The 12530-nt window shown below is 37.1% G+C and overlaps 1 protein-coding gene across 2 annotated transcripts in view; it reads right to left on the reverse strand.

Annotated features, from left to right (window-relative positions):
* The window catches only part of LOC144030410 (caveolae-associated protein 2-like), a 32548-nt gene that overhangs the window by 17589 nt on the left and 2429 nt on the right, over positions 1–12530 (reverse strand). The window contains exon 2 of one of the 2 annotated variants that reach the window (XM_077536692.1): positions 5238–6032. In XM_077536692.1, coding sequence (XP_077392818.1) covers positions 5238–5939 — 702 coding nt within the window. In that variant the 5' untranslated portion in view covers positions 5940–6032. Of the gene's footprint in view, positions 1–5237; positions 6033–12530 lie in introns of those variants that run through there. The other variant, XM_077536693.1, reaches the window with a different exon arrangement.

Raw genomic sequence — 12530 nt, forward strand, 5'->3', positions numbered from 1 at the left:
GAAGCCATGTAGGGACGCAACATTTTTCATTTCAAAAAGTCCCCAGGGGTCTTAAAAAAATGTTCACACGAAGGATAAAAACTACACAACTCTTAGAGGGATACTTGTCTTATTGAGCCATTTTCAGCAGTAAAAAGTGAATATTTTGTCTATAACTAATGTGGTAAATTCATTATTTTTCATGTAAAATTAACTAATACCTTTAAAAAGTTTTTTTCTACTTGCTGTCGACTGATGATGACATCACCTGCGCCGAGGAAGTAGGTAACGGCCAATCATGGCTCAGTTGACTGACCAAACCCATAAAACAGGTGAGCCATGATTGGCCGTTACTCAGCACAAGTAATGTCATCATCAGTCGACAGCAAGTAGAAAAAAAAGAAAAGAAAAAAAAAAGATATTAATTGTACATGAAAAATAATGAAGCTATCAAATTCTTCCTGTACAAAATATTAATTTTTCACTGCTGAAAAGTGATCAATGAGTCAAGTATCCTTTAACGTCCATTTAAATGCCAGGTATGTTACCATGATAACCGGGGGTGGAGCCAGGCGCCGCATTTTCCCACACCTCATGTAACAATTTAAAAAATAATAATAATAAAAAATAAAAAAAAGAAATGAAAGTGGTGAGTAATGAATATAGTGACTTTTTATAGCAGCGATGGGCAACTCTTGGCCCGTTAAAAAAAATAAAAAATAAAATAAATAAATAAAAATTCTCCAAACTCAAAAAATTCCTCAAGAAATGGTGATATAAATTATCTACGTAAAAACGGGGGTAAATGGGGGTGTGGGGTAATCTTGGAAAAAAGAAACATAAAAAAACAACAGGAATGAAAAATAAATCTGATAATATGCAAATCATTGGTTGCCGAACCGTGAATATGCAGAGTTCGACTTTAGTTCTAAATTGAAGTATAATTATAATTAATATAATAATTAAAAGTTAAGGTCCGACCGATTAATCGGCCACCGATTACAATCAGCCACCGATTACAATCGGCCGATTGTTGGCCTTCAAATATCGGCCAATTGGGCCAAATGGCCGATTACGTTCCCCTTAAGACGTTATCAAAGAAAACTGAAGTTTCCGACGCTGTGAAAGTACCCTGATTGTACCATTTTGCTTGGGTAGCATTAGCAACTAGCACGTGTTTAGCGTGCGTTATTCTGCTTATTCTGTTGTTCTTATGCGTCCTTTAACCTTTTTAATGACACCGCAGTTAGAGTCAACTGTAAAACTAAATGCACAACATTAAGAATTTACATCCACCGTATATTTAAACACAAAACGTGCTTCGTTTTCAAAACAAGGCTCGCAGGAAGTTAGCAAAAGCTAACAGGAAGTTAGCATCGACTTCGGGAGTGTTTTTCCTTCAAATAACGAATATCCACATTCCACACACAAAAATGTTGGGAGCACATCCCACAGATGAGATAACACTACACAAAAGGCACAAATTCTTCCTAATGTGTGAAAAACAAGTTATTTTAATAGAATTCAATCACAACTTTCTCCCGTGCTCACTTTAAGTGTGTACGCCATGGATGCACGGCACCAGAGTGCCCCCAAGGCCAAAACGTACACGAACATTCGGTATTTGTTTTTACTGTTTTTTTAAGTTGCTATTATTTTAGTTTATTCTATTCTTATTTCATTTTTTTTATTATTTTCATTGTGTCATTGTTCTTTCAAGATATTATATTATAAAGTTGACATTTCAAGGATTCAAAGATTTTCTTTTCTCAAAATTCAAGGATGCAAACTAGGGATAGACCGATTATCGGCACCGATATTCAGCATTTTGAGAAATATCGGCATCGGCCATTTTGAATAATCATATGGCCGATAATAGATCCATTAAAAAAATTAATAAAATAAAAATAAAAAAAGAAAAAAGTATAAACTTCAGGGCATTAATTTAAATGTAAATTAAAAAAAAAAAAGTTTCATTTTTCATTTTTGTTGACCCTGGGAACACTCTGCACCTTCTGTTTTTGTTTGAAATTAAAACTAAGAAAAGTAAAAATTTAATACTTCAGATATTTTTAAATTTTGAAATACTTTATTTCGTGCAATTTATTAGTGAAAATTAATATCGGCTCCAAATATCGGTTATCGGTGTCCTTGACGACTAATAATCGGTACCGGTATCTGCCCTGAAAAAAACCCATATTGGTCTATCTCTAAAAATAACACAAGATAAAAATATATAAATGAAAAGGTTAACTCTTGTCTTTATCAAGATCTTGTGCAAGGATATTTTTTTCCTTCCTGTTGCCCATTTTTGGGACAATAAAAGTGGAGCGCATTCGGCAGCTGTCTCCAGTTACCCCGAACAGCGGTTGAAAGCCGCCTGAAAGCCAACCGTCTGTCTGTCCGTCTGAATAGCTGCGGGGGTGAAAGCGGATCCGCTCGGAGCCCGGGAGCTCTCGTTCGTCTATTATCCCCGCGACACTCCGTTCCCAGACACACCCTTTTTTTTTTTTTTTTTTTATATAACCTCGACTCATATGGAAGACGGCGGGAAGATACGGGGGGGCCTGTGTTCCCTTTCAGAGAGCTCACATGCTAACTAAATGCCAACATGAAGTTGACAGCCACGGTTATTTATAGTTTGGGAATTTTCATTTTAGTTAGCTTTTATTTGATTTTTGTTTTTTGTTTTTTTACGTTTAGTTACCGGTAGTTTTAGTTTTCAGTGTGGTTCTGTTAGTTTTAGTTATTTAATAAATGCTTACTTTTAGTTTTAGTGTGTTTCAGTATTAGTTTTAGTTTTTGTTTTTTTTTACATTTATGACTTGTGCACAATATTTAACTCATTTACTTCCAGACATTTTGACTGAAGCAACCCCCTTTGCTTTGTTTTACTGGATTTTGACTGATGCAAGGCCCACAGAACATTGTGTTCTATTGCTATAAAAACATACCAAAAGAAAGATTAGTCTCTTCTTTGTCAGGGGAAAAAATGTATTTTGTATCTGTTTCTGTTTTGCAACAATTAGCCTTAGAATACAGCTAAGTTTCATAAATATTCAAATTCCTGGTGAAAACAGTCAAAAAGCTTGTTGCAACATGGCCCTGGCTGATCTCTTATACTCTGCTGTCCCTGCTGGCCGTTTTTTTTTTTTTTTTTTTTTTTTTAAATAACTACCATTGCTTTAAGTCAACTCTTCATGTCAGAAGCTGCATCAAAGTATTCTGTATGCTCTTGCATAAAAAAAGTGGAAATACGTTTTTGGGAGTGAAGGACAAAGTATTAAAAAAAAAGTGTTTAAAAGTTTCTGGGATTGAATGAGTTAAAAAAAAAATGCCATGGGAGCAACGTCATCTGAAGGTGTTTTTCTATTGGCTGCTGCGAGATGACGTCACGCATGTGTGTATTCCGGTTAATGTCAAAATAAATGTACTTACCATCACATTTAAAATCGTCCCCAAAGGCTCGTGCATTAGATAAACCAAGGACATTTTTGCTATAATTATAGTTAGTTAATTTTGTAAACATAAAATGTAGTTTCAGTTAGTTTTTTTTTTTTTTTTTTTTTTTTTTTTTTAAAAGGATTTTCTTTTTTAGTTTATTTCGTGAACGAAATTGAATTTTTGAATTTTAGTTTTTCATTCGTTAACTAATTAAGGACAATTTTAAGTTTAAGAACGTCTCTAATTGATTAATCGATTAACAAAATAGTTGTCTGTTTCAAAATCGATTAGTTGTCAATGAATCGATTAACTGCTGCATCCAAACAAATAATATAGGCTAGAGCTGAGTGATACGGCGAAAAATACAAAATTTATTTATTTTTTTTATTTTATTTTTGGACGACTACAATTTGAACTGAAGTAATAAATAAGCCCTCAAAAAAAATGTTTGCTAAAAGTTTGATTTATTCCGAAATAAATCCTGTGCAAAATCTTCAGACAGTCGTAACAAGTGTATTTATTTATACACACACCTCAATTTCATGATTTAACTCATTTTCAAATTGTTGAATTTTAAAATGACGAGTTAATCCAAATAATTCGATTTATTGCCCAGCCCTAATATAAGCAATGATAATCATTGTTTTGGGGCGGTGCTTAAGTTACTCACATGTTTTCGTTATTTCGTTATCAGTCCAAATCCTTCACAAATAACGCAGCTTTACTGTATGCAACAAGCATACACTGTAAATATTGTTTTTGTTGTCGGTGTGTTTTGAGACAATTGTCGTACTCGTTTGCCGGTTCAGCTCGACAGGTTCCTGCTCAACAAGTTTTAATACGGCATGGAAGGACATTAAATGTTGCTTGCATGCCATTTGTTTCGCGCCGGTGCCAAATTTGACTGGAAGGGGAAGACAAAAACAACACCTGCCACTGCAGTCAAATTTCCATGCAAAGAGGCGCAACCACGTGTCAGTGTCGTATCTGCGACATGCTTTGCAGTCCACTGATTCACAGGCCGCTGCCAGTATAATATCGAAATGGTGCAAAAATTCTTAGTTATTTTCGACAAACAACTATGTCATTGACATTAATTAGTATGGTAATTGCACTGTATAAATTTGAAATATTTTTCAACATTCCATTTTGTTGATTGTTTTGCACAGTACATCGCTATTTATCTTCATTAAAACACAATTTTAATTTTACTATTTTTTTTTTTTAGGCGGGCTGAATTAAATTCATTTCAGTCATTAATTTTAAATTTGAATGGGAAAAAAATGATTGATCGATAGTGGGGGGGGGGGGAGTCGATTAATTGTCTGTAGATGCAACAAAATTGCACCAAAGCACTACTTTTATATTAGACAGTGTTTTGGACTGCCTAATAGCTTACTTCAACATAGGTCCTCAGCACCAATATGGTGTCAAAGCTCTACTTTTATTATAACAGACCGTGCTTTCGCCTGTCTAACAGAAGCTCCTCCCCTTACTTGAACATAGTTATTATTATTTTTTTTTTTAAAGCACTAAGTTGCAACGAGATGGCACCAAAGCACTACTTTTATATGAGAGAGCACTTTGGTGTGGCTAACAGAAGCTCCGCCTCTTACTTGAACATAGTTTTTTTATTTTTTTATTTTTTTTAAAGCACTAAGTTGCAACGAGATGGCACCAAAGCACTACTTTAAATGAGAGAGCACTTTGGTGTGGCTAACAGAAGCTCCGCCTCTTACTTGAACATAGTTTTTTTTTTAAAGCACTAAGTTGCAATGAGGTGGCACCAAAGCACGACTTTTATATCAGCTCACCTGGAAGATGAGGACCTTGAAGTGGTTCCTTTTGAGCAGGTGGCTGTGGTTGGACTCCAGTTTCTTCACCTGCACGGCCTGCTTGTCCAAGCGCTCGCGCACCTCCTTCACGTGGCCGCCGACCTTGCGCGAGCGCTCCAGCAGCTTGCACACGCCGTTGGAGGTACCGGCGTGCGCCTTGGCCAGGCGGCCGACGTCGCCCTGCACCAGCCGCACGGCGCCCTCCAGCTCGGCCTGCTTCTGCTCCATGCGCCGCTGGTTGTCCTGCACCGCCTCCATCATGTTGACCAGCTTGTCCAGCAGCGCCACCACCGTGATGGCGCTCACCTGGCCGCGGTCCACCGGGCTGCCCGGGGCGGCGCCGGTCGCCGAGGTGGGGCTGACGGGAGTTTTCAGACCCAGCCGGGCCAGGGTGCCGGTTGCGGTCGGAGACGTCGGAGATGACGGGCTGAAGCTCGGGATCAGGAGCTCGGGGTTCTCAGGTCCAGGTTCGGGCTCCGGGACGGTGTGGGTGCTGCCCGTCACGCTGCTGGTCTCGGGGTGGGGGGGCTCTTCTTCCATGCCTGCGCAGGTGTTTTGCTCGGTGGACAAACAGACAGACAGCGATCGAGGAGCTCCTGGAGTGAGGAGGACTGAACTTTTTTGTGAGTGACTTAGCACCCACGCCCCTCTCAGTCTCTCTCTCTCGCTCTCTCTCTGCATGTACAAGCACAAACACGCCGTGAACTTTCAAAACACCTCCCCTGTGAGCCAAAGGGAGGGGCTCGGTTGCCATGGCAACCTGCAGGCCTTGCCCTATAGTGACAGAAGGCAACCGCGTTGTGAGTTCTTCCTTGTCCTGTTGATCATGTCAGACCAACCACTCCAGTTTTGTAAACTATGTGCTAATTAGTGTGCCAAATTGCTTTCGTTCCTCTTCCTTGTTTTTATTTTAAAGTTAAATATATCTACAACTGAAATCGTTTTGGAAAGCTTCCTCCAGATTGGAAATTGACGTCTGCAAGTCGCAGAATTTTGATTGACCTAAGTTTGGCCTTTAAGCAGTTTTGACTTTTCAACTTGAACTTTGCAACATGAAGGCATGTCTGTTATGACGAGACCCAGCCCTATTTTACAGAAGTATTCTTTTCAAGGATCAAAGAAAGCTATTAGAAGAGTCGAATCAAAATATACGTTCTAGTTGATTTTACATTAATACCAAGATTTTTTTACACCAGTAAATATCTGTTACAAGCTTTGTAGAAGAAAGTAGAAAATCACAATTAATTATGAAGAATTGTGCGATTAATTAGTTTAAAAATGTTTCAACACTTGACAGCACTAATATATATAACTATATACCAGACTAAGTGCAATTTCTGGAGAAATTCTGTCGGAATGCTGAAATCTGAATGCTTATGAAGTAAATTGAAGGATAAATTAAGTGAAAATTATGTTTTAATTGAAGTTGAAAGATAAATGAATAAGAAGAAAACTTGAACTGCAATCTGCCTAAAGTGGGATTTAATAATTTCAGAGAAATTATAATCCATTTCCTGAAACGATAGTCAGTTGGTATCAAACCATCGAATGTACTAAAATGCGGTCCAAGCAGGGTTTGAACCCAGGTTCGCCATGGGAGAAGAAATTGCTCTGACTGAGCTAACTTGCCTTGTTCAAATTCATGGCTAATGGCGTATTTAATTAAAAAAAAAAGAAAAAAAAAGCCATTTGATAAAAATAAACATGCATTTAATCATTTCAGTGAAATTTCCTGACATGAGAGTCAGTTGGTATACAGTTATATCAATAAGCATAACTGTCATGGATATATTTGCAATGCACAGTCAGACGTGGGTTTCGAACCTGGGACCTCCTGGTTACTGGACAATACACTTAACTCATTCACTGCCTTTGACAAGTATACTTGTCAATTGTATTTTTTAGAGCGGTGCTAAATGGGGGCGAATCTGAGCATGCTCCACTGTAAATATCAAACTTGGAAACAACTTTACTGATGCCCAACCACCGGTAGATGACATCATTGCCCCATTTTATAGGAAATAAACACAGTTTCAGAGTCCATGGGAGAAATGGCTGTATTTTGGCAAACCTACATTTTTCTGCTGTCAATTATAAAAGAACGGGACGGGACAAAAAGTAGGGAGTCTATTCTGTTATTTGGTAGATTCGGTTTATATATAATTATTGAATGTAATATCACGTGAGTATTGGAAATGTAAAAATTTTCTATAATGACTGGCAGTGAATGAGTTAACCAAGTGTTCCACTGTTCAGTATCAGAGAGCTGGTAATGATGATCAGTTGTTTGTATGGAAGTAGGCTTGGAAAGTGGAACTTGGAAAAAGTTCAATGTCAGTCCCATTGAAAATGAATGGGGAAAAGTTGATATTTAACGTTAAATTGTGCTAGTACTGTAAGTAATATAGAATCAGATGATATATGCCCTGGAACGCGTGGATTTTTGAAGCAAGTTGAAATTTGAACGGTGTAAATCGGAAGTATTATGTGGGAGTTGTTTCTCGGCAAATAAGTGAGGAGAATAAAAATCCGAATGACATGTGGGATACTTTCAGCATTCCCACAATTAGTTCTTTCAAGCGGTTAAAATTGTTTTACTAATTATTTAACATGCTCTGTACTCCCCCCAAAATTTAAAGTGGTAACTCTCCATAATGTTTTGTTGCATTGTGTGCATTACATTATAGAATGTGTTTGTGAGGGAATCAATTTGACAATGAAGACTTTGTTTCCTTGCCCACCCCCAAAAGTTCTGGATAAATGCTGGATGATTTTCTTGCTGCACTTCACGGCTTCTTGTGCATCAGTTGATGTTCCAAAGTGTGTGTGTCCTGTGCCCCCCCTCCCCTTTTCCGCCCTCTTCTCGTTTGTTGTGTCAGTCACGGGGTACTCTGACATGGAAATGTGGAAATCCCTGTCCCAACAATGAGCTCATCTGTGGCCAGACAGGCTACTCTAGCCTATTTGTTACCGTCACTGCAAAGGTTTCACACAGTTGCTGTCCCCCACCTCCCCCCAAACTATAGCACAATGGATGTACGGATTAGGAGTGTGACGATATATTGATATCATGTTAAATCATATTGCTTTGTCTCCTGAGAGATTATCAATACGTCTACGCAAGTATCGCGGTATTTGTAGTTAATGTAAAGCCACGATAACGGGCTCGGTTGTTCATTGCTTATTGAGCTAATTACTTGGCGGGCCCCTAGGAGGAGCTCCTCAGAAGAGTGGCGGGGAAATGAACGCAAGTCTAATGAGGTGAAGAAGACTCATGAGCTTACTTTTAATTGTGTAAGTTTTGCTCTGAAAAATGTGTATTATATCTTCAATTTTAACATTTTAAAACATTTTATGTTTCGACTTTTTGAAGCACAAAATTTCTGAGGAATATTAATTGGAGTTCATATTTAAGTAATTTTATTTATTTACTTTTGTAATGTTACACACAAAATAGTGTCACAGTTTATAAAATGAAACAAATGACTGACTGACTGACATGTTGCATGACAATAGTGTTTAAGAAAGACAAATTTGTTCACAAAAATTTGGCTCTGTTAATAAGACATATTTATTTGTTTAAAAAATACACCAAAGTACTCAGTGTGAAGAAGACACCTGTTTTAATAATGTGTTTCAGTGATGGTACAAAAAGAACCGATTTTCTCATTGAAAAAACATCAGTTTATGTCTTGAGTAGTTTTATCGTAATTATCGTGGATTTATGACCTGATCAATATATCGCGGTATAGTCGCATCATATGACAATCGTTATCGTGAGCCTTGTATCACATATCATATCGTGAGGTACCCAGAGGTTCCTACGCCCTAGTACTGATACATCAGGACAAAAAGAAAAACCTGAACGAAAAATACCAAAAGAGAAGACGTTTTAGGTAGACATACAGTATTTGAAATATTTGAGCAATGTCTCATTAACACATCTGTGGCCTGTTTTGAGGGGGGCGGTCCTGCTCTTCTGCGGAACCAATGGCAAATACGGCTTTCGTTACCACAACAATATACCGTTTTGGAAAATATAACAGCCGGTAACATCTGTTCCAGCCTCCTCTGTAGCTTGCTCTTTGCCTGACCTTTAGCTTGAATTCTTCAAAACATAAAAGTGTGACCTCTTGACGTTTTTCTTTCCCACCATTGCTCTCTTGGGACGGAGGGTGGCCGTGATGCGCCCATCCTGTCATTCTTCCCACCGTCCCGCCTCCTTTCCTCTCCTCTCTTTCCTCCATGTTCTTCCCACTCACTCCAGTATGATCACGTTTCCTCATTATCCTAACGTTCACTACGTTTTCTTATGTATTTCATGAAAGTTTTTTATTTTATTTTATTTATTTATTTATTTATTTTAATGAAAGATTTCCCATTTAAGGAAAGGTTGCTTGCTTGGCAATTATTCGCCCTGACCGTATGCATTGCTGACACTGAAGGGCAATGAATTGGAACCGCCAGTGTGTGTTGTGTGCCCTCTAGAGGCAAAGAGATGAAAGTGCAAGGTCTTATTCTGATACAGCAGGGATGGACTGTGATCAATTGCAATTAAGTTGACTTAAAATTAAAGTAGAGCGTAAATCTAACACCTAATTTTCTCAAATTATTATTATTATTATTATTATTATTATTATTATTGTTATTATTATTATGTAATAATATTATGACTGGATGGACATAAAGAGCAATTTGCAACACCTTATTTCTGCCATTCTCTTACAGGGATTACAGTGTTAAAATGATCACTTGAACAACATTCCTAGAAAATCACTATGTCCCATTAATGGTAAGCTACTTTTTGTTTTTGTTTTTTGAGAACATGCTACTTAAGTTGAGTTGAGTTATGTGGTCTAGCTGGCACCAAATTGGTGACCTCTGAACTCACAGTCTTTGTTGTTGTTGTTGTTTTTAATATTTAAAATTTTAAATATTTTATTTTATCTTTAAATATGTAAAAAAAAAAAAAAAAAAAAAAACGCACACACACCCACCCACCCACACACAATGCAAGCATGCAAACTCCACACAGGAAGATTTGAATCCCGAACTTCTCATGAGCATGGTTATTTTAGTTGACTAAAAATAACGAAAAAAAAACACTAAAACTAAAATTAAAAAAAAAAAATCATTAACAAAATAAAATAAAAACGAAAATGCATTATAAAAAACAAAAACTAACTGAAACTACATTTTACTATAATTATAGCAAAAATGTCCTTCGTTTTCATCTTTGGTCAGTAATTTAATGCATGAGCCTTTGGGGATGATTTTAAATGTGATTTTCAGTTTATTTATTTCGATATTAACCGTAATAAGGACGTTTGAAAGTGTGTCACACGTAAGCGCCGTCATCTAACAGCCGCCAATTAAAAAAGCACCTTCAGATGAGCTCACATGGTGTTTTTTTTGTGTTGAAATATTGCGCGCAAGTCATGCACATTTTCTAAAACAAAAAACTAAAACTCATACTGAAACGAGTTATAACTAAAATATAACTAAGCATTTATTCAATAACTAAAACGAATAAAAACTAACAAAACCACCCAGAAAACTAATTAAAACTCAATTCAAAAAAAGAAAAGAAATACAAACTAACTAAAATGAAAAATTCCAAAACTATGGAAGAGGAGACATCATCAACAAAAAAATCTAATCAAAAGCTGCTGCGTGGGGTAAAACGGACGGTGGGAAAGCAAAAAAAAAAAAAAAGCTGATGTGGACCATCTTCCAAATGACCTCTTTTCACACCACAGCGGGCGTCGGGACAAATGTTCACTTAAAAGCTGGCCCTTGCCAAGCTCGCCCTCGTATCAATCATAAAAAGCTTAATAGAGCACTTTGCAACGAGGGAAGCTTTCTCCAACCGTCTTGTTTATTGCGCTGTTATTTGTTGCTTTGCCACCGCGTGTTCACTCGCTCCCTGCAAGTGCCAAAAAGCATCAATTCTCCAACTAAAAGGGGCCAATCTTTTTCCGCTACTGGATGCCTCACAATTTGTTGATAGCAAAATCAATATGTGGCCTCTACTGGCCAATCATTCTTCACGATAGTTTTCAAAGTATGGAGTATCATAAAATATATATATATATATATATATATATATATATAAAAAAAAAAGATGCATAGACCCATTTCCAAGTTGCTTTATATTTCAACATTTCTTGGAAAAGTGTTGCACATGCAGTTGAAATGTTTCTTGGATGAAATTCAGTTGTTTTTTGTTTGTTTTTGTTTTTAATGACATCCTCCCAGCTAATGAGATTATGGTGTTCCACAGGGTTCAATTGTAGGGCCCTCTGCTGTTTTCATTATACAGTATCTGCTACCCTTGGGTTCTATCTTGAATAACAAACTTAAAAAACAAAAAACAAAAAAACACACGTTATTTCACTGTTATGCAGATGCCGGATGACTGTAATGTGTAATGAAAATTGTATATGTGAGTATGAGGATGTATTATTATTTTGTGTATCCCTATGAATTTCATGTACATACGTTATTGGTAAATGTACGTACATGTCAAATTGCAGTTGTGTACACGAGCAGGATTACACATTTTTCTTTTATTGAAATGTATTAACCTATTGTATCAATAATGAAATAAGTAAAACGATACAAAGAATAAGGGGTAGGACTAGATAAGTTTTCAACTTCTTCCTACTCCCTTTGAACATGTAAACTGTCACTAATGATAGTACGAGTTTCTTCTTTCTTTTAATTTTTATTCTGCTACTTGTTTATGTTTATATGTTCAATAAAACAAAAACAAAAAAACAAACAAAAACAAAAACGGATTGATGTCCTGCTGAGCAAAAAAAAAAAAAAAGACAAGTTACCGGGTCAATTTGACACATGGTATGTTTACGTCATAAAAACAAAAATCATCTCAATATTACCTTTCGGCACTTTTAATTGTTCTCAATTATGAGAACCACACAGACACAACAACAACAACAACATGTAGTCACTACCAAACATATTTGGCCGTTAAAACAGGAGAATGTGTTTAATTTACGGCTTGTAAAAGTAGTCCACAGTTGTTGTTTGATGACTTTTTTTCCTTCGCGTAGTTTCTTCCAGATACGTGCAGCGTGATTAGTCAAAAATAAGCCACCGGCGCGCCATGTCATTGGCCCAACCGGGCACGAAGTCGTGCGCTGATTTGAGCTTTACGTTTACGTGTGCTTTTAGTCGCGCGACCATTGGTCCGTTTGGTTTTACTTTGGCGCGAACAGCGGAGGAGTGCAGCAGGCGCACACCGGAGGA

The sequence above is a fragment of the Festucalex cinctus genome, chromosome 11 (assembly GCF_051991245.1).
Source record: "Festucalex cinctus isolate MCC-2025b chromosome 11, RoL_Fcin_1.0, whole genome shotgun sequence".
NCBI lineage: Eukaryota > Metazoa > Chordata > Actinopteri > Syngnathiformes > Syngnathidae > Festucalex > Festucalex cinctus.